Raw genomic sequence first — 21,638 nt, forward strand, 5'->3', positions numbered from 1 at the left:
TGCCCCACCTCTATTCTTGGACAGCATGGTTTGAGTTCTTTATTGTTATTTATTGAAATTTCCCACCAAAGAAAGGAGTTGTGGCAAGAAGGAGGAAACTGTCTTCCTTAGGATTGTTCCAGAATCCTAGGAATCTCAGGGGAACAGGGCTGGGACAATAGAGGTGGGGGGGCAGTAGAAAAGGAATAGACAGAGAAATGGTGGGCCTGAGTTTCCAGGAAGAGGAGTGCAGGTGTGGGGATGGGGACCTCTGTGGTCAGAACTTTGAACTTGCCAGGGTGGGCTGGGGGCTCTGGTGGAGGGGATGGTAGAGGAGATTCCTTCACTGAGCTCTTAGAAAGCTTTGTCCTAGGAGTGTGGACCCATCCAGGGCCTCCCTCAGTCCCCAGGGTACCCTTGGAGCCCAGAGGCAGGCAGTGCCCTGGCTGGGCTCAGTTTCTGGATATCAGGGCTGGGGCTCCGCTGTCCTCATCTGGAGTCCAGGACTGATCCACAGGACTTGAGAGGAATCCTCTGGGATGCCGTTTCTGGCTTCTTCTTCGCCATCTTTGCTTGCTGGGTCCTAGGGACAGAGAGCTCAGGAAAAGATCTGAACCCTGGCCTGTTCCCCTAGGGGCTGGGTGGGGGGGAATCCTGGTGGGGTCAGAGGCAAAGAACTCACCAGTTCTGCACGTCTTCGACAGTCTCTGGCAAGGGCTGATTGAGGGTCTCGGGCAGGAAGAAGGCAGCACTGCCCCCCAGGAGGGCCGTGGCCCCATAGATGATGTTGGGCACGAAGGACTGCGTCTCCCCTGTGATCTTCACCAGGGGGGCCAGCATGCTTCCCATGCGAGTCCACAGGTTATTAAAGCCCACACCTGTTTGCCTAGGAGTGTTGGGAACAGGGATTGGTGGCCTGTGTGTGTGGTTCTTCAGGGATGGCCCAGGGACACCTGGGGAGGGGCAGGAGGGTGCTCCACTCCCATCTGGCCCTATATCCTTTGGTTGGGCTTACCCCAGCTGTAGCACCTACCGTATGACTGTGGGGTAGAGTTCGCTTGTATAGAGAAAGAGGCAGTTGAAGGAGCCAGACAGGCATCCCTTTCCAAACACAGCCACTGCTGTCCTCAGAATTTGCATGTCTGAAATGTACAGGATGTACATTCACAAACATATCAAAGTCAATCACTAAGCCAAACAGAGAAGGAGGGAAGGGGGAGGGAATGGAGTGGGAACTGGGGAAGGGCTAAATGAGTGATGTGTGCATATATGCCTCTACCATCTTGTACCCCATTAAGACATATGACTACAATGCACCAATTAAAAAAAAATGAAAAGGGAAGAAAATTTGGATGGCCTTGGCGTCAGGAGGACCTCAGTATTCTTTTTTTATTTTTCTTGTTTTTTTTTTCTTGCGGTACTGGGGATGGAACCCAGGGACATTCTACCTCTGAGGTATACCCCAGCCCTATTTTTTATTCTTTATTTTGAAACAAGGTCTCACTAAGTTGCAGAGGGGGCCTTACTAAGGAGCTGAGGCTGGCCGTGAACCCAGATCCTCCTGTCTCAGCCTCCCAAGTACTGGGATTATGAGCATGCACCACCGTGCCTGGCTTGAGAATTTTTACTCCTTAGTAGACCTTGTCTCCCTTTTTGTTTTGGCTACTAGAAAGCTCAAGTCCAAACTTGAATGTAATAGCCCCTCTGTTATTCCTAATCATTTGCATGCTTGTGTCCTGCTGTGCACATCTTTTCCTAGAGAAAAGCATCCTCTTGATGATGGCTTTGATTACCTATATCCATTTATGTCTTCTGGTATATGATTCTGTCCTAAAATACCTCAAGTTCTTTTGGAAGGGTATGGGTGTATCAAACAAACAAACAAAAAAAAGTGAATATAAAGTAAAAGTGACTTTTCTCAGGTCATAGTAGATTGTGGGGTGTTTCTTGATTCTGTGGTTTCCTTACCTAGGACACGCCCAGTCCCCAAGCAATCCCCTCGCAGTGTCCAGACACTGCTGTGCTTAGCCCAGCCCAAGTTAGAACTGGAGAGGAGCTTTGATATTATCCAGCCCAATTGAATTATGTTCTAGAAGAGATACCCGAGCTCCAGAGAGTGCATGGACCAATTCAAGACAACACCATGCATAAGAGGTGCAGCTAACAGAGTCAGAGTCTTGGGCACCCCCATCCTAGCCCGTGTCAGCCTCTCACCCAAAGGCACAAAGATGAGTGCCAATATGGCTACTCCTGCCAGGAACAGGGTAGTGGACTGAGTGATGCGCCGGCCCAGGTAGGTCATGGAAATGATGGTGATGAGCTTGGAGGGGATGTCGACCCCGCCAAAGATGATCTGGAGGAGGTAGAGGTTGACACCAAATTCTTCCACCCCCATGGCCAAACTGTAGTAGGCAAAACCAGTAGCAAACCTGGAACAGAGAGGGCTGGTGAGTGCCCGCAGCCATGCCCAGGCTCTTTTCCTACTGGTCACTGGGTCGCCAAGACGACGCATAGTTTCATTTCTGATATCTTACGCAACGGATCGGTAGGGGCTGCTTGATTACAACGTTGAAGTTTCTGAGCTTGTGCCTGGGCTCAGTGGGAAAGTGCTGGGATCGATTGGCCTCACACGGGCATAGTCTAGGGTGTCGTGGCACAGATGCCCATAATTGGCTCTGGAGAGTAACAGGGCTGCAGGGACTCTCCAAGGCCAAGCGGTAAACCATCTGTCTTGGTGTGGCAGTGGGTGATCGTCTGAATTTGGGGAAGCCAGAGTCTAGCTGCAGGCAGGGGTCTGGAGCCTGTGGGAGGGGGTGTGGCCCCGGAGAGAAAACATACCCTAATGTCTAGACCTGGGTGTGGGCAGGGAGGGGTGATGGGTTACCAGGCCAGGGAAAGACAGAGGGTCATGTGTCGCAGCATAGATATCCGGAACAGGTCGGCCGCGCCGTACTTGACCTTGGCCAAGGAGATGTCCTTCTGCAGGTTAAGTTTCAGCTCCTTGGGGCAGAGGAGATGGAGGGTGCTTTAGTGGACCAGCTGGCGGGCAGGAGGAAGGGAGGGAGATGCAGGCCTGGTTCCTCTGGAGGAGAGCAGTCGGGGCTCAGGTGGGATGTGGGGTGAGTGGGGGAAACAGAGGCAATCAGAGAGGGAGACGCAGAGCAGAGCGTGGGCTCCTGCCCCTGACCACGACCCCCTCTGCCCCTACCTCCATGCTGAGCTTTGCCCCCTCCTCCTTCTTGCCATTGAAGGCGGCCACCCTTTGGAGTGTCTTCAGAGCCTTCGAGAACTTTCCAGACAGGACCAGCCAGCGTATGGACTCTGGTATCCACCTGGGGGCCGGAATCGAGTCACAGTTGCATCCCTTCCACCATGCTAGAGCCCCGTCTTGAGGGGCTGGAAGGATGTCAGTGGCCAGGGCCCAGGGGCGGGAGGTTCAGAAACTCCAAACGCTTCACGGCTGCGGATTCCGTGGAGTTTGAACTTGGCTCAACTTTGCACGCAGGCTGCCGCAGCCAGCACGCATCCCAGCACTCTCTCCTTCCGCTTTCAGAAGAGCCTTTACCCTGTTCCCCTCCCAGACTGCTTGTTGTCATTGGGTGTCTTCCTAAGCTAGGATTCCCAGGCCCTAGGCTAAGGCAGGTGAAACTGGGGAAGGGATGACATTTTGAGCTCAGAGATCTAGAGGGTCCAGCATATCCTCCTCTCCGGCCTTCCTTGGGCTGACAAAGGGCGGGACTGTGGTCTCGGGGCAGCTTGGGAAGGGGGTTGGAGGCCAAGATGAGGGCTGTGGCTTAGGGAATGGGTGGAAAGACCCTTGAATTCTCCCTGCAAAGGACCAACATGTTCAGTGTGGGTCTCAGAATTGGCAAGCAGCTGATCACCTCCATCCTGCCTGTCTCAGGCTAGGTTTGGGGGTTGGCTCACCCTGAGCAGTAGGTGAAGATGGGGACATGGAGGTGTGGGGAGGAAAGAGCCGTGTTTGGAGAAGGCTGGCCCAAGGCAGGGGCAGCTATAGCTGTGGCACCCAGGGCTTGGCTCTGTGAGGTCCTCAGGGAGCCAACATTGGTCGTCTTAGACCACTCCCCCCAGCTAGTGGTGCCTTCCTGGGCCTATTGCTAACTGCCTGCATGGCCTGGGGCTCCTGTTTCTGCCATGACTATCTTCTGAGTTTGCCATAACCACGACTACCAAGGACGACCTCCTGCCCAGCCTGGCCTCTGATCCCTGATCCCAAGGGCAGCAATGGCTTCCAATTAGTGAGCCTTTCCATATGCCTGCCACAAAACTCTGGGTTGGGTAACAGGCGATGGTATCACCATTGTACCTAAAAAAAAAAAATACCTAATGCTCAGAAAGGGTAAGACTTGTCCCAAGTCGCCCAGTGAAGTGGCTTGAGGTCTCGACTGGACTCTGCTGACACACTGGCTCCGTTTTGTCTTCCAATATTGACCATTCCTTCTCTGCTTTATCCTGGGCCCTCTGACAGTGGCTCCCACTCTCTCACCCCCAGGTTGCTCATACCCCGTCTAGAAGCTTCTATTTTCATTTCTAAGCTCAGATTTCATCTCAATTCTGTACCATTTTGTGGAACCTTGGGCAACTGCTTCCCTTCTCTGAGCCTCTGTTTTCTCATCTGTTAAACGGGGACGATAATGCTCTCAATTGCACAGAGAGGCCAGGAGGATCAGAGACAATGTAGGCTGATGTCCAGAGTAGGGTCTTGTATATAATAATTGCTCAGTAGGGGTTGATCCAAGGTGGGCATGGTGGAACATACCTGTGATCTCAGTACTTGGGAGGCTGAGACAGGAGGATGACATATTTGAAGCCAGTCTCAGCAACTTAGCAAGATTCCAAGACTCCACAACCTAGTGAGACCCTGTTTAAAAAAAAAAAAAAGCCGGGCGTGGTGGCGCACGCTTGTAATCCCCGCGCTTGGGAGGCTGAGACAGGAGGATCGCACGGGTTCGAAGCCAGCCTCAGCTACTTAGTGAGGCTCTCAGTAACTTAGTGAGACCCTGTTTCCAAATAAAATATAAAATGGGTCTGGGAATATAGCCCGGAGGTAGAAAGCCTCTGGGTTCCACCCCCAGCACCACAAAATAAATAAATAAATAAATACATACATACATAAAAATAAAAAAAATAAAAAAAAGGCTAGGGGTGTAGCTCAGAGGTAGAATGCCCCTGGGTTCAATACACAGGAGTAAAGGAGAAAAAAAGTTTGCTCCAAGATTTCACAACTCTTCCTGGGCTCATCTGCGATTTCTTTTTTCGACGTGGGTTGTGGGGGGTCATTTCCTGTCTTCCAACGTGACCTTGAGACCGGCATGCTGGTAATGAGCTTTCTGCCCACTCTGTGTCTCCTGTCCAACCACGTACCTAGATTCTCCCAGGTTCCTAAACTGGGGTTCCTCTATAGACTTTTCTTTTCCTTTGTACGTTAAGCCCAGAAGTTCAATTCTGCAAATCGTTCCATCAAAATGTCTCTTATATTTGCCTCCCAGAATCCTCCAGCCTGAGTAGCCCATTCCCTTCTGCTGCTGTCTCTATCTGCATGGGCCTGTCCTTCTGGGCCATTCTTTTGCAAACGGAACTTTGGCTAAGCCTGCCAGACCCATTTCTCTCTGCGGGAAGGCGAGGCCTCCCTGAGTCTCTGAGCTTTCTGTGGCCTGGCTCCATCCTGCCCATTTCCACTCACCCTTGTTCTTCAGCTCCAGCACCTCCAAAACACCCCCTCTTGTTCTCTCCCGCAGCTCGTCTTTGCTTATGAACGCCTATGAACGCCTCCACTCTGGAGTGGCCTTCCCTGCCTCTGGGACCGGGGTACTAGGGGTAGACAGTCAGCCAGCCAGAAAGGAGGAGGAAAGAAGAGGGCCACCTACCAAGACAACAAGGAGAAGATGAAGTAGGGAACAGACACCGTTAACTGTAGCCAGCGCCACTCGGGGATGGCGTAGGCCAGGCCGGACAGAATGAACTGGCCAATGGTGTAGCAGTACCCAAATGCTGTCGACGAGATGGCCCGCATCCAGGTGGGCACCCATTCCACATCTGTGGGAGGAGCCCAAGGACCGGATTAGGGTCCTGTTAGGTCTCAGGCACCAGCTCCTGCCTCCCGGGGGCTTCTTGACCTGACTCTGGTCCCCGGAGCTCATTGTCCCCATTTCACAGAGGCTGCAGCTGACACTCAAGGAGGTAAGACTTGAACTCGGGTCTGTCTATTCCACAGTTTACGCTCTTTTAAAAAAAAATTTATTTATTTTTGTGGTACTGGGTATGAAACCCAGGGGCTTTCTACCTCCGGGCAATAGTCCCAGACCTATTTTATACTTTATTTGGAAACAGGGTCTCACTAAGCTGCTGAAAGCCTCACTAAGTAGCTGAGGCTTCCAACCTGCACGATCCTCCTGTCTCAGCCTCCCATGTACTGGGATTGCAAGCATGCACCGCCACACCCGGCTTAAGTTTGTTTTATTTTTTGCAGTGCTGGGAATCAGATCCAGGGCCTTGGACATACTAGGCAAGCACTTTGCCACTAAATTACATGCCTAGCCCTGCAGTTCATACTCTTGGCCACTTCCTGTCTGGTGGCGAGTGATCTTTCTTGCTTTGCCTCTATTTTCTCATCTGTACAACGGGTATAATACTCTTGCTCACTCCAGGAGACCGGCTAAATGAGACAGGACCTAGCAGAGTCCCAGGCCCAGGCTAAGTCCTCGGTATCGACAGCTACTTTTACTTTGTGTGAGGCTCCTGTAATCCTCAGGAGGGGGCTCTGAGGCCTTGACTGGAGATCCCAGGGTGCTCCTTGGGTGAACCGGGCCCAGACTCACTCTCGGCTTTTGATTGGTGCACCCCAAAGCCCTGCTCCTTGCCCCCCCTGCCCCCTCCCTGTGTGGCTTACTCAGAATGACGGTGCTCAGGGTGATGCCTGAGAGGCTGCAGCCGCTCAGGAAGCGCATGACCATGTAGATGGAGAGGGAGGAGCTGAAGGCTGTGCCCGAGCCGCTGGCGGCCAGCAGCAGGTAGCTGAACGTCAGGATGGGCTTGCGGCCAAACCTGCAGCTCAGGGGAGAGGGAGGGCCAGGTTAGCCACGGTGCCTGCCAAGATGAGTGACTATGCAGGCTTTGTTTGGGGCAAAGGGCTGGACCCCTCCCTTGACAGATGGAGCAGTCAGTCCCCCCACCCCACGCGCCAGACAGCTCCTTGCTGATAATTGCTGTTTTCCGACAAGTTTGCAAATTGAATGTGGAGTTAATAAATGATCCTTTCCACCCCCAGCTTCGCTGACTGAGCAGGGGTCAAAGGAAACTTATTTCTAAGCAGCCCGTGGGCCCTGCCTTCACGCTACACAGCCATCACACATACCCAGTTATGTCTGAAAACTTGGAGACCCTCCCCTGGGTCTGGGGAGGCCAGAAGCCTCAAGTTGTAAGGGGAGTGGGACCTGCCGGAGGCCTCCACTGCAGCCCAGACCATCCTGCCCACCTGCCCCAGCTCTTTGCCTCTTTGGGGTCCCATGGGTGGAGCCGAGAGGGATGGCCCCCAGGGCTCACATCCCTGAATCTCACCTGTCAGACAGCTCTCCAAGTATGAGTCCTCCAACCAGTATGCCCGCCATAAAGACGGACTGGGCCATCTCCTTCAGCTTGCTGGAGCTGCACACTAAGTCCCACTGCATAAAAACAAGGGGGGGGGGCAGCACCGCTCAGCACAGACCTGCCCGCTGTGCAACCTGTGCCAGCCTGCGCCTCCACATACACGCCTTTCCCACCGCCTGGCTAGGCTTCCTCCAGCCCGGGCCTCCCAAGCACAAGTTTTTTTTGTTGTTGTTGTTGTTGTCATTGTGGTTGTCTTCCCCCCCTCCTCCTCCTCCCCCTCCCCCTCCTCCTCCTTCCTATTTTTTTTTTTTTTAGTGGTCCTGGGAATTCAACCCAGGGACATTCTACCTCGGAGCTATACCTTCAGTCCTATTTTATTTTTTATTTGGAAACAGGGTCTTGCTAAGCTGGTGCGAACTTCACTGAGTTGCTGAGGCTGGCTTTGAACCTGCGATCCTCCTGTCTCAGACTTCCAAGTACTGGGATTATAGGCGTGTGCCTCCATACCAGACTTTTTTTCTAATCTTAATTAAATTTTGTGGTACTGGGGATTGAGCCCGGGGGAATTTTACTTCCGAGCTACACCCCAAGTCTCTATTTTATTTTTTTAGTAATGGAGATTGAATCCAGGGCCATTCTACCTTTGAGTTATACCCCCAGCCCTTTTTATTTATTTATTTTTTTTATTTTGAAACAGGGTCTTGCTAAGTTGCTAAGGCTAGCTTGAACCTGCGATCCTCCTGTCTCAAGCCTCCCAAGTACTGGGATTACAGGTATGCACCACTGTGCTTGGCCTATTTTATTTTTTATTTTAAAACAGGTTTCACTAAATTACTGAGGGCCTCTCTAACTTGCTGAGGTTGGCCTTGAACCTGTGATCCTCCTGTCTCAAGCCTCCCAAGTACTAGGATTTCAAGCATGAATCACCATACCCAGCACCAATTCCTGGGTCTGTCTGTGGCTCTTGGGTCCCCGAACCCTAGGTTCCATCCCCAGTAGCTCAAAAAAAAAAAATGTGAATGGAATATATATATATATATATATATATATATATATATATATATATATATATATATATATCCTCCATCTCATTTGCTTATGAAGGAATTCCTGGCATAGACTTTTATGCTTTCTCCCTTCTTGGTGGGAATGGTGACAATTGGGATAATTCTAGAAGCCAAATGTCCAAGATGGCAGAGCTATGGTCAATTTGGATTCCCAAATGACCTCACGGAGAAGATCCACCATCAGCCTGGCATACTATTCATCTTAGAACTCTTACACACAAAGGCGAAACATGTCTATATTCTTTAGGCCATGAGTTATTATCGTTGACTCTTTTGTTATGGCAGCATAGCCTGTCCTGATACATCCCACAAGAAGTTGCAAATGAAAATTGGATTTTAATCTCAATCTCTGTAATATTTAGACCTTAAGAAATCTGTTTGGATCCCGAGAGGGTCAGTGTCAGATCTACTTGGATTAGTTTAAGGGTATTGCCTGATCCACTGTCTAGGACCAGATCTGTTGCATCTTGGTTTCTTCCATAGACTTTATAGTCATGTAGGCTGTAGATTTACTGTCACAAGCCAGTTTGTACCATAAAATCAAGCAATTGATAAGAAACATAAACATAATGAAGTTCATTCTATTTCTGGAATGAACTTTGAGTCATGTTTAGAATATGCCCCAAATCCTTAAAGGCCACCAAATCCCTGTAGAACCTGCTCTTACCTTTACCCCCGTTCCTCCTCTGTCCTCATCTGCCACTGTCCACTCTCTTGCATCCTGCACTCTGGGTGAACCTCACTATCCCATAGACACATCGGGGGTGCTCCGACTTTTGTCTTTGGCGTACTCTCTTTGCCCAGAGTGCTCTTCCTCTGAATATGTACTAATCTTTGCTCAAATGCTGTCTTCTCAACAAGACCTTCCCTGGCTACCCTATTTAAGTTGTCTGTTGGAGGATTCTGAAGTTCTGAAGCTCAAGAGGAAGAATGCTTTGTGGTTAAATATATATATATATATATATATATATATATATATATATATATATATGTATATGTATATATACATATATATATATATATATATATATTTTTTTTTTAAATTTGCACTCTAAATTGCACCTGGAGATTTCATAGTTAATGAAGCTCAGGAGAATCGATGAGACAAATGTGGCCATGGCTGCCCTGCAGAGCCACAGGAAGCCATAGGGCTCAGAGTCGAGGTGCACAGCTGTTACAGGTTGCATTGTGTCTCCCGAAAAGAGACATCGAAGTTCGGACCCCTACCGCTTCAGAGCGTGACCTCCTGAGCAAATAGGGTTTTTGCAGATGCAGTTAGCTGAGTCCAAGCAAGGTCACACTGGAGGAGAGCAGGCCCTTAATTCTCTGCAACTGGTGTCCTAACGAGAAGGGAGAGACACCCAAGGAATGCCCAAGCTTGCCGGCCACCACCTGAGGCTGGAAGAGGCCAGTAAGGACACTTCCCCTGAGCTTTAGGAATGAGCATCCTGACACCCTGATTTTGGATTTCTGACTTCAGATCTGGGAGACAAATCTTTGTTGTTTTAAGCCACCCACTTTGGGGTACTTTGTTCTAGAAACCTGAGAAAAATAAATGTAGTCCGCTGTGTTTGAAATATCTGCCAACTGAATAGATGTTGATGGGAAAGGGGTCCGGAACTGAAGAGTATTGGGGTGAGGGCACCATTAGAGCAAATGGGGATCCTGGGATTTGGGGTGAGGCAGGTATTTGCAGGGAATTTTGGCATCTTTCTGTGTAGTTAACTAACTGTGCAAAACCATAAGAAGGCCCTGTTAAGAAAAAAAAAATGATAGCAAAGCCATTCTGTTAATTCTAAAAACTATAGTGCATTTCTAGTTTTAAAGTGAGGATAATCCAGGCGTGATGGCACACGCCTGTAATCCCAGTACTTGGGAGGCGAGACAGGAGGATTGCAGGTATAGCCTCAGCAAGTAGTGAGACTCTCATTAGAAACCAGAGAGACTTTTAAAAAAAAATAGCTTGGAGGTGGAATGCCCCCAGGTTTAATCTCCAAAAATAAATAATAAAGAAAGAAAGAAGGAAAGAGAGGATAAACTTACGGTTGTAGTCTACATAATATTTCATCCCCACTATGACAAAAAAAGAAAGAAAAAATATATTTATATATATAAAATAAAATTAAAAAGGAAGGAAGAAAAAAACCATGTAGCAGAAAGCTTGGTTATTATTTGAGGTGTCAAGAGTGTGATTTCTGTTTTCTTTGACTGTGACTCTATGCATACATCAGCGGGGTCCTCGGATTTATTTATTTATTATTTTTGATATTATTATTATTATTATTATTATTATTAGTGGTGGTACTGGGGGTGGAACCCAGAGGCTTTCTACCTCCGGGCTATACTCCCAGACCTTTTTTTTTTTAATTTTATTTGGAAACAGGGTCTCACTAAGTTGCTGAGAGCCTCACTCAGTAGCTGAGGCTGGCTTCGAACCCGTGCGATCCTCCTGTCTCAGCCTCCCAAGCGCGGGGATTACAAGCGTGCGCCACCACACCTGGCTGGGTCCTCGGATTTAATTAGGCTATTTATTCTGATTCCACAAAAGCCCCAGTGCTCCTGTGTCCCCCTTTGCTTTTGATCCCCTTACTCTAGTAATGTTGCCAGTCCTCCAAAGCTTATGCCAAGACCATCTTTTCTGGGTGCCTGGCGTAGGCAGGCAGTCAATAAATATTTGTGAAGTGGATAAACGGCGGGGCAGCATGTCCAGACCCTCAGTGCAGGTGAGATGTCCCTCATCTCTCCTTCCGTTCCTGCCTCCTGCTTTGACCTCCAGAAGGCTGCAAGGTCCCGCTGCATTCTAGCTGTTTATTTACCTGTTTTCCTTTCCTGTATCCAGTGACCTCTCTAAGGATAGGGAACACCTCCTTTGACTTTTTTATACTTGGCAGCTAACAGAATAGCTGGTAATAGTAAATGTTAGTTTGTTCAATGAATAATTAATAGATAATTATTAATGGGTTATTATAGATATCTTGCTGATGAGTCACAGAGAGGGAAGAATAACTCGCCGGTAGGAGGGAGCTAGGCATTACTTTCTGGGTGTTTTATCTAGCCCTCGGCACGGCCGTGGTTCATTTTTTCTAACATTGGGCAATTCTATGTAGAATTCTTACTCTCAATATCCTAGTCCAATGGATTTAATCTTCTTCCCTTTTTTTCATTACCAGGGATTGAACCCAGGCCTGTTCTACTGCTGGGCTATGCCCCAGCTCTATTTTATTTTTATTTTGAAACAGGGTTTTACTAAATTGCTGAGCCTGGCCTTGAACCTACAATCTGATCCTCCTGTCTCAGCCTCCCAAGTACTGGGGTTACAGGTGCACACCACCACCACACCTTGCATTCTTGGCCTTCCTTTGTATTAACTGAGCTGGGTTCTGGAAGGGGAGGATGGGAAGCTTCCTGCCTGGGCTGATGCACCAGGAAGGTGGTAGGGAAGAAAGAGAAGGGTCACTCATGCTCAGGAGAAATAACAAGGTTATGAAGTAGATATTGCTCTTATCTCTATTTTCCAAAGAACCCAGGGCTTGGCGGCTAAGTGCCTGGCTCAAGAGTAGTTAGGTTTGATTCAAAGTAGAGATTCAAACTCAGGTCTGTTGGAACCCTAGCCGGTGTCCTTGACCATGACCATCATCCCCTGATGCCCCCCTGTGTGCTGTGCTCTGAGCCCTGGGCTGCCCGAAGAAGGGCTTAGTCCGTGGGTGCTGTTTTTCTGAGCCACTGTAAGACAGTGTAGCCCAGGATGGAGTCGTGGTTGGCGGAGGCAGTCAAGATCAGAGCCAGGCCGGCGGATCGAGGTTCTGAGTGTGAGGCTAGGTGAGGTTTAGGAGCTGGACCAGACAAGGTACGCAGCACGCGGAGTGGCCAGGAGAGCCCTCGGAGGGGAAGGCAGAAGGTGGGCCCCAGAGTGTCAGGACAAGCAGTTCATGATGCGAACTGTGTTCAGCAGGACGGGGGCCCCACTGTGTACGCGGGAAAGCTGCCTGCCAGGACCTCACATGTGGTGCCTTCCCTGAAAGCCAGGTCAAGGAAGGGGCCTGCTGCAGCTCTGAAGCCTCTTGGGGCCAGGTCAGACCTTGCTGCTGCCCCTGTGCATCCTTGGCTTCCTAAGAAACCTGTGCTGGGGCGCAAGGGACAGAGGAGACGAGCCAGGCAACTTGGGGATTCTGGGACAGGAACCCACAGCCTCCAAGTGGCAGAGCTTAAGAGCTGTGTGTTCCTGTCCCCGCTACTTAACTTCTCTGTGGTCCGGTCTTCTCATCTGCACCGACATATGTTATACTTGCCCTGCAGTATCACATATGTCACAACAGACAGTACCCAGCGCTACTCTTGGAAACGGTGGGTACTCAGCTTCACAGCAGACATTTATTATTGTGACGTACCATTGTAAGGTCCGGGCCCACAGGGACATGGGATGTTTTAGATAGGGTACGGATACTCGGGTCAAGACTCGCTGACTCATGTCTGTGAAGGCTCCCTCGGGTCCGAGCCCAGCCTACTCCTCTGGAAATGGGGATGACAGTGCTTGATTTTCAGGGTCACGAAAGGAGGCATGCAAAGTGCTGGCCCTGCTTACAGTAGGCGCCCACAGGGTAAGCCATAACCCTGGAGAGCTCGCTCCAGTGCACACGGTTGGGGGCTCTGGAGGTCAGGGATGTCACTGGGAGTCAGGCTGGCCAGGGCAGGCCCCCCAGGTCCATACCCAGGAGTCATACTGGGAAGAGGTGAAAGGAGGGGTGGTTGAGGGAGGACTAAGGGCGGCCAGCAGGAGGGAGGCTGGGGACAAGAGATGCATCAGTGCCCTGGAGCTCTGGAGCCTGGGGATTTGGTGATGGGTGTGGAGAAGGTCAGAGGAGGACGGCCAGCCACGGTGCAAGGGAGCCTCTCCTGGGTGGGCACCTACTTCCTGGAGGACCCCCTGGGCAGGCTCCTTCCTTCTCCAGCAGCCAACCAGGGCCTCCAAGGATTCTTCTGTATGTTGGGAATGGGTTTCCTGTGGCTCTGGAGACTGGACAGAGAGGCTCAAGGCTCAGAGAAGATTTCCATGGGCTTGAGAGGCCAGGCCCAGGATCCTTAAGATCATAGGGTTGAAGGTCAGGGGTTCTGGGCCACGCTCTTCTCTGGGGAGCCCAGGGCCCAGCATCCAGACACCATGGTTTGCAGACATAATAGAAAGGCCTTTGTTTCCCCTCAATGCCCTTGCAAAGCTCCTTGTGAAAAATCCTGACCTGGTCTCCGCTTCCCCAAGAGAAAGGAATTTGTGGTCACTCCTGCCAGGAGAGCTTAGAGGGTTAGAAGCGGGAGGGAGAGCACCTCCATCTCCAGCCCAGCGCCTGTGCTGGGCTCACCCTCCCGCCAGCTGGGTCCTGTCACCCTGTTCTCCAGAGAAGGGGACTGGAGTGGGTGGGAGAAGGGAGGTGACTCCCCAGGACCACCAGAGGAGCTCCAGGTGGGGGCCATGTGGGGTGGCAAAATCTAGGAACCTGGGTGAACCGGGAGGTGCTAAGACACAGACGCCTCTTTTTACTGGAGGATCTCTCCACGCTTCTGGTGGGAATTAACCCTCTAGTTCTCAGACCTCCATGTTAATAATAACAACCAAGCGACAGCAGCGGGTAGCATTCGTCGAAGGGTCTGCGGGCACCAGGGCCCTGTGCTCAGCACCTTCCCTGCAAGAGGGGGCTCCTTCGATCCTGACACGCACTTTCTTATTCCTTTTTGCTTTTATTTTATTTTATTTTATTTTTATTTTTTATTTTTATTTTATTTTATTTTTTTTTGGTACTGGGGTTCCTGGAAGCCCTTCTACCTCTGGGCTACACTCCCAGACCTATTTTTATATTTTTATTTGGAAACAGGGTTTCCTAAGCCAGCGCGCGCGGCCGGCTTCGAACCTGCGCGATCCTCCTGTCTCTGCCTCCCAAGCGCGGGGATTACAAGCGTGCGCCACCACGCCTGGCTAATTCTTATTCCTTTTTGGACAAGGAAACCAAGACTTCTGGGGGTTGTGACATCCTCGTAAACGGAGCAGACAAACTCTAACTTGCAGACCGACTCTAACTCTCCATCCTACTTCACTCCTGACAAAACACTCTCTCACTGCTCCCCTCCCCACCACCAAAGCTGGCACGTCCGGTCCCCAGCTGCGGAGCTGGACACCTGCCCCTGAGGAGGGACTAGCCAGAGCCCTGCCTCTTTCACATGGGGGCCAGAACCCCACTGTACCACCCCCGGCAGAGTCTGTTCATGTTCTGGGCCTAAAGAACAGAAAAATCAGAGGCTCTGGTTGGGGCAGGTACCAGCGGCTGGCTAGGCGTGGCCACTGAGGTCGCCATGTCTGGGCAGAGACCTTTCCTATGGGTTCTCATTACAGAGCATGCCCAGGGAGATAGCGACAGGCTGACGCAGAGCTAAAGGGGATCTGAGCTGTTACCCTGAGGCCCCGTGTCCTGCTGGGATACCGATTCACACTGCCCATATGCTGGCTGCTGGCGTGGTGGCTGGGAACTTGGCTGGTGCAGGGGTGAACTGACACTTGACTGGGTACGAGGCCTGAACCTCTGCCCTGGATGAGCCTGCCAGAGGCATGAGCTGGAAAGGAAGGCTCTCGCCGGCAGTGTCTGCGCAGGGCAGCTTGTGCAAGCCACCAGGCTCTGGGGGGGCGCGTCCTTCATTCAGCGTTAACAGAGCACTAACTATGCGCCTAGTACGGATGGGAGAGAGACAGTCCCTGCCCTGGAGGAGCAAGGGTAAAGATGTGGGGTGCGAGGGGCAGGGGTGAGGTGGCGATTTGTGGACAAGCCAGTTCACCCACTGCTCCCCTTGGGGCGCAAGTGCACGTCTGAGCTCATGGGTGATGGGCCAGGGACTGTGCATATCTAAGGAGTGTGGACACTGGAGCCAGAACCGCTGGGGTCGACTCTCCACTCCACAGATCATGAGTGTGGAGTCATGGGCCAGGGCCTCGTCCCTCAGTGTCCTTCATCTGTGAACACAGGACAACCGAGGTGCTGGGGTCAGAGGTGGCTGGTGAGGAATCGAGGAGGTTGTACCTGCAGTCCATGGACATTATTTAATTGTTCCTCGTAGGCTTTTTTTGGGGGGTGGGCACTGGGGATTGAACCCAGGGGCATTCTACTTCTGAGCTACGCCCCCACCCCTATTTTATTAATTATTTATTTATCTTTTTTTTTTTTTTTTAGTGGCACTGGGGATGAAACCCAGGGGAATTCTATCTCCAAACTTCATTTCCAGCCCTATTTTTTAAATTCTTTATTTTGAAACAGGGTCTCTCTAAATTGAAGAGGGTCTCACTAAGTAGCTGAGGCTGGCCGTGAACCTGTCTCAACTTCCCAAGTACTGGGATTACAAGCATGAGCCACCATGCCCATGCCCTGCTTATTTTTTTATTTTATTTATTTTGCAATAGAGTCTCACTAAGTTGCTGAAGGCCTCATGAAGTTACTAAGGCTGGCCACCAACCAGTGATCCTCCTGTCTCAGCCTCCCAAGCTCTAGGATCACAGGCGTGCGTCACCATGCCTGGCTCCCCATGGACTCTTTGTATCTTTCCTAGAGCTTATGCTTTTGGAGGGCATGGATGGTGGTTTTTACCCCTTCTCTTTGTCTTCCAAGAGGCACTGGGAAACCTACAGGCACAGCTTTGACTTCCTCCTGGCCCCTCAGCCTGGCATCCGCTCAGTTACCAGGCCCCATAGATTCCACCTCGCCGCCCTCTCGGGCACCTCTCCCAGCCTTTCCTTCTATCTGGCATCTCTGTCCAGAATTCCTGAGTAAGTCGCTAATGAGTCACCCCGCTGCTAGACGAAAACTCTCTACAAATCATTCTCCACCCTGTGGTCAGAGTGACATCCTTAGAAGGTGACTTGAGTTTCTCATTCTCCTGCTTAACGCACCACCATATTCAACGGCTCCCCCTTGACCTCATGGCAGAGGCCATGCGTTGGCCTTCATGACCGTCCGATCCAGGCCTTCTCCAGCTCCGTGTCCGGCAGCCTCTGTACCCCACTGCTCGCTCCTAGTACCGTAGGCCTAGCAATTCCGCACGCTTCATGCTCGTGGGACTTTGCGCCTGACCTGCCTGCGTGCAGACACCGTGCCTTGTGCCTGGGATGCGCTTGCCCACCTCTGCCTGCCCCTAACTCTCACTTCTCCACACTTGGTGGGGGCACTGCTGACTTCAGCAAGTCCTCCAGGATCCCCGCTCCGGGCTGGTGGGCTGGGTAGAGGCCACTCCCCTCTGGGCTCCCGGAGCGCTCTGAGTTTACAAAGCACATATGCACTCATTCCACAGATATTTATTCCCAGAGCACCTCCTCTGTGCCAGAGATTATTCCAGGTGCTGGGGATTCAGCAATGAGCGAAGTAGATGAAAATCCCTGCACATTATCCACAAAACTCCCCGTGATGGTGAGAGGCGGGCCTGCGTCCTCACTAGAGGGGAGCTCCAGGAACACAGGCAGTGTTACTGCGGCCTCTATGCCACAGCCTCAGAATGGTTGTGCATTAGGTGTTCAGAAACGTTTTGGAGACTTGGTGCTCTTTGGGCGCTGCTTGATGCCCGGAAGAACAAGTGAATGCGGCAGGGAGGGAATATTACCCAGGGTCAGGGAGAGCAGAGAGGTGAGAGTGAGGGGCACAGCCCTGGAGCCGGGTGCCCACGTTCAGATCCGGAGTCTGCCACTTACCAGCGGCGTGACCCTGAGAAAGCTGCTCGACCTCTCTGTGCTTTGGCGCACCTCATCCGAAAAGTGGGATTAGAATACTAACAACCAGCCGGGCGCGGTGGCGCACGCTTGTAATCCCTGCTCTTGGGAGGCGGAGACAGGAGGATCGCGCTGGTTCAAAGCCAGCCGCGCTGGCTTAGGAGACCCTGTTTCAAAAAAACAAAAATAAATAGGTCTGGGAGTGTAGCCCGGAGGTAGAAGGGCTTCCAGGAACCCCAGTACCACCAAAAAAAAAAAAAAAAAAAAAAAAAAAGATACTAACAACCAGATAAGGTTTTCTAGAAGACTGAAAGAGTTAATCTCTGTAAAGTGCTGAGAATTGTGCCTGGCACACAACATGTGCTTTAGCTAACCAGTAAGTATTTCTTAAAGGGACAAGAAGTACATACTCTGAATGTAGGTAGTCTTGGATTCAAATTCTACCTCTGCCAACAGAGGAAAGTCAGGCAGCCAGGGTGGACCGGCTTTCCTCATCTGTGAACTGGAGATAACACTTCCCTTGAAGAGACTACGTTTGCTGGAATCCACATCTATAGGGTGGCACCAGCCAGAGGCTTTGCAAGGTGCCTCCTCCTCCCCTCCTCCGCTGCTTCTCCTCCTCCTCCTCCTCCACCTCCTCCGCTCCTTCTTCTCCTCCTCCTCCTCCTTCTTATTCTTCTCCTCCTCCTCCTCCTCCTTCTCCTCTTCCTCCTCCTCTCCTTCTCCTCCTCCTCCTCCTCCTCCGCCCTCCTCCGCCTCCTCCTTCTTCTTCATCTTCTCCTCCTCCTCCTCTTCCTCCTTCTCCTCTTCCTCTTCCTCCTCCTCCCCTTCTCCTCCTCCTCCTCCTCCTCCTTCTTTTTCTTTTTCTTTTTCTTCTTCTTCTTCCTCTTCTTCTTCTTCTTCTTCTTCTTCTTCTTCTTCTTCTTCTTCTTCTTCTTCTTCTTCTTCTTCTTCTTCTTCTTCTCTCCTCCTCCTCCTCCTCCTCCTCCTCCTCCTCCTCCTTCTCCGCCCTCCTCCTCCTTCTTCTCTATGACACTGGGGATCGAACCCTGGGGGCATTCTACCTCCAAGCTATACCTCAGCCCTATTTTATTTTTATTTTGAAACAGGGTCTCTCTAGGTTGCTGAGCGTCTCACTACTTGCTGAGGCTGTCCTTGAACCTGTGATCCTCCTGTCTCAGCCTCCCAAGTACTGGGATCACAAGGGTGTGCCACTGCACCTGGCCCGGGGTGGCTCTTCTAGTGAGACAAAGTCTAGATTCTGTCCTCAAGGGGCTCAAGTCCCCGCAAGGGAATGAACATGGCTGATTCCTAGTCAGATGCCACCTCCCACATGAGGCATTCATCAAACCCTGTGGCTTTGCCCTCTTTGAACTCTCATAGACATTTTTCGCCCTCGTGCCTCCCGTGGGCCTTAGCTTTAAATTCCAGTTCTGAAATAACCCGCTGTGTGGCACTGGCCGATCACTTCCCTTCTCTGAGTCTGAGTGCTTTTTCTCAAATCTGTAAAGGGAGATAGAATTCACTCTCAACCAAGCATCGTCTTTGGGATCCAACAGGATAATGTCTGCAAAGCAGCAAGATGTGCCTGGCAGTGAGTAGATGGCCAACAGATGCCAGTTTCCATGTCCTCATCTCCAGCCTATCACAGTCTCCTGACTGGCATGATTTAACTCTGAGCTCCTGGAGAATGGAGATGAGAGTCAGCGACTCCGTGGAGGGATGAGTGAACCCAGGCGCCTGCGAGGGTGCAGGGGCCGCTTTCTGGTCTGCTCGGGAGCATTCCACCCCTCTGAGCCCTGAAGTCCCTTTTGCAGCCGCCCTCCCACCTTGGGGCCTTTGCACAGGATGAGCTTTCCCTCCTTTCCCTCATGGTCTGGTCTGCTTATCTCTGGCTGCTTGTTCTTGTTTCCTTGTCTCCATCCCTGGGTCCATCCTGTGGGGAGCCCCCCACCCAAGGCCCACAGGCAGGTCACAGTCTAGGGTCACGGCACAAAGTCCTCTGAAGATGGAATTCTACATCTTGGTGCTCCTCCCACTGGGCCGCAGACCCCGCGGTGCAGACCTCCGCACTGCCCCCGGAACCGCAATAACTATTTGCTGGAGAAATGCTTGGGCTCTAACCGTGAAGAACCCAAAGCTCTTGGTTGGAATGATCTGCGTCCAGATCCCTGTCCTGGAAAGCCCAGGCCCCTGCCCAGGAGTGGTGCGGGGATGTGGGGTACCCGAGGCGAGCCTACCTACCTCAGTTACAATGGTGTCACTGGAGCTGTTGTAGATCCAGCCATCCAGGCACGGCTCGGTGGCCCCCCGGGTGTCATTGGGCAGGCTGGTGTTGGGCAGGTGTACGTAACGGAGGCATTTCTCGGGCTCCCCGTCTGGGCTCAAGGGGAGCACCCAGGGCCCTGCAGAGGCGTTGGGTGGCGGGCGACAGTGGTGGGCGGGGGTGGCAGCTGTGAAGATCTGCAGCAGGTTGTGGTTGGCCATGCCGAGGATCGGGAGGGCGAGTAACGTCACGTGCAGGTACTGGAACGGCCCCATGCTGCCCACTTGCTCCAGAATGTCGGAGAAGGTCATGGTGCCAGGCCAGATGAGCCGGAACTGCGGGCGAGGCAACAGGCAAGAGAGAGGGGTGTGTGCGTGTGTGCAAGGGCGTGCCCGGGTGTGTATGAGCACGACTGAGTAGAGCTTTGCAGGTCTGAGTGTGTAAAGATGCTGGGGGTGTGGTGGGTCAGATGAGTGTATGCCTAGATTTCTATTGGCTGCATCGGGGTGAACCCAGCCACATGGAGAGATGTGGACATGAGGTGTGGCTGTGTGTGCAGGTGTGTGGACCAAAAGCTGTATGTGTGCAAGCGTGTGTGTGCGTATGCAGGTGCTCAGCAAAAGGCTGGTCACCGACGGGCCCAGTCTTGGGTGCTGTCTACACAGGATTGGGGTGCGGACATCCCTGATTGCTACAGGCAGACACGCAGGGTTAGCGGACTTGGGCTGTCTCCTGGAAAGGGGCCTCCCTGAGCCCAGAGCAGGGGCTTTTGACTTTTTCCTGGGGCTAGGTCCCCCATGGTGGGATATCAGAAAGAGCCCCAGCAGGTCCCAGAGGGCATCAGGGGCTTGGCCAGAGACGGTCAGGAAACAGGGACTGGCCTCTGGGGGGCTTCTGGGTGCTGGGCTTGGGGTCCCTTCTCACCTGGTGGCTGGGTCTGGCTGTGGTGGAGCTGGACGTGGATGTGGCCGAGGCCCCTGCTCTGTCCTAGGGTCCAGCAGCGGCTGTGGCTGGACAGCTCGGCTCCAACAGGCTGTGTTTGTGCCTCCCCCAGGGGGGCCTTATATAAGGCATAATCTGTTTCCTCGGCTAATGTTTGACTTTTTTTTGAGGATTAATATCACTGGCAGAGAGAGTGCTGTGGACCCACCAAGCCCAGCTCTCCTGCAAGGAAGGGCTGCCTCAGCAAAGGCTGACGGGAGGGGGGTGTACAGAAGGGAGCATGGCTGAGCCTAGCAGAGCAGCTGGTTGGTCAAAGGGCTGGGCAGCCCGGGCAGGGCCACTGAAGGGAGAGTCCGGAAGGGGTCTGGCCTGAGTCCCAGTGTTCCAGGTTCTCCTGAGCTGATGTGCTAAAGCCTTGGGGCCGAGAACACCGTTGCTACCTCCTTCCTGCCTAGGTGTGTTGAGATTGCCTACCTGGAAGTGGTAGGGGACACCCAGATGGAAAACATCCCCAGCACCTGTGCTTGGGGACTCACGGCGGCCTTTCCCTGAGCCTCCGGGCCAGCCGGGGCCTCCCGTTTGAGCCTCTGACACAGGTGACCCCTTGCATCCCACCCTGGACGGACAGGTGGACGCTTCTCTCTGAGGATCCACCCACCCTAGTCCCGGTGGTTCTGTTTTTCTTGGAGTGTGATCTTAATTATATAATAATGCGTGTCTCTTGCATAAAAGGTAGGAAATACAGACAAGCCAAATGAAATCAAATATCCAGTCTCACCAGAGAGCCAACTGGGGGCGTTTGCTGGTGGGTTCTTTCAGCCCTCTCCTCCGCATAATTCCCTGTTGTAAGCAGCCGACTCTAGGCTCGATTAACCCTTGCGGCAGCCCTATGACTACTTTAGCGCAATCAACTAGGAATCTGAGAGTAGGTAACTTGACGGGGGTCCTCCAGCCAGGACGCGGTAGGGCAGGGGTAGTCTGGCTCTCCACAAATCTCTGCTCCCAAGGGCCGATGTTTTCTACTCAGGCTGTGGGCGCAGTACTG

The 21,638-nt window shown here is 52.0% G+C and overlaps 1 protein-coding gene across 1 annotated transcript; it reads right to left on the reverse strand.

Annotated features, from left to right (window-relative positions):
- Window positions 1–657: 657 nt before the first annotated feature.
- Window positions 658–19,962, reverse strand: SLC22A8 (solute carrier family 22 member 8; the record flags this gene model as incomplete). Its single annotated transcript, XM_080703685.1, has 9 exons — window positions 658–865; window positions 1,013–1,121; window positions 2,194–2,408; window positions 2,864–2,979; window positions 3,188–3,311; window positions 5,868–6,036; window positions 6,890–7,044; window positions 7,558–7,661; window positions 19,630–19,962. 9 exons carry the CDS (start codon window positions 19,960–19,962, stop codon window positions 658–660), a joined length of 1,533 nt encoding a protein of 510 aa, XP_080559811.1.
- Window positions 19,963–21,638: the final 1,676 nt, after the last annotated feature.

Source organism: Muscardinus avellanarius (genome assembly GCF_963383645.1).
Source record: "Muscardinus avellanarius genome assembly, chromosome: 1".
Classification (NCBI taxonomy): domain Eukaryota; kingdom Metazoa; phylum Chordata; class Mammalia; order Rodentia; family Gliridae; genus Muscardinus; species Muscardinus avellanarius.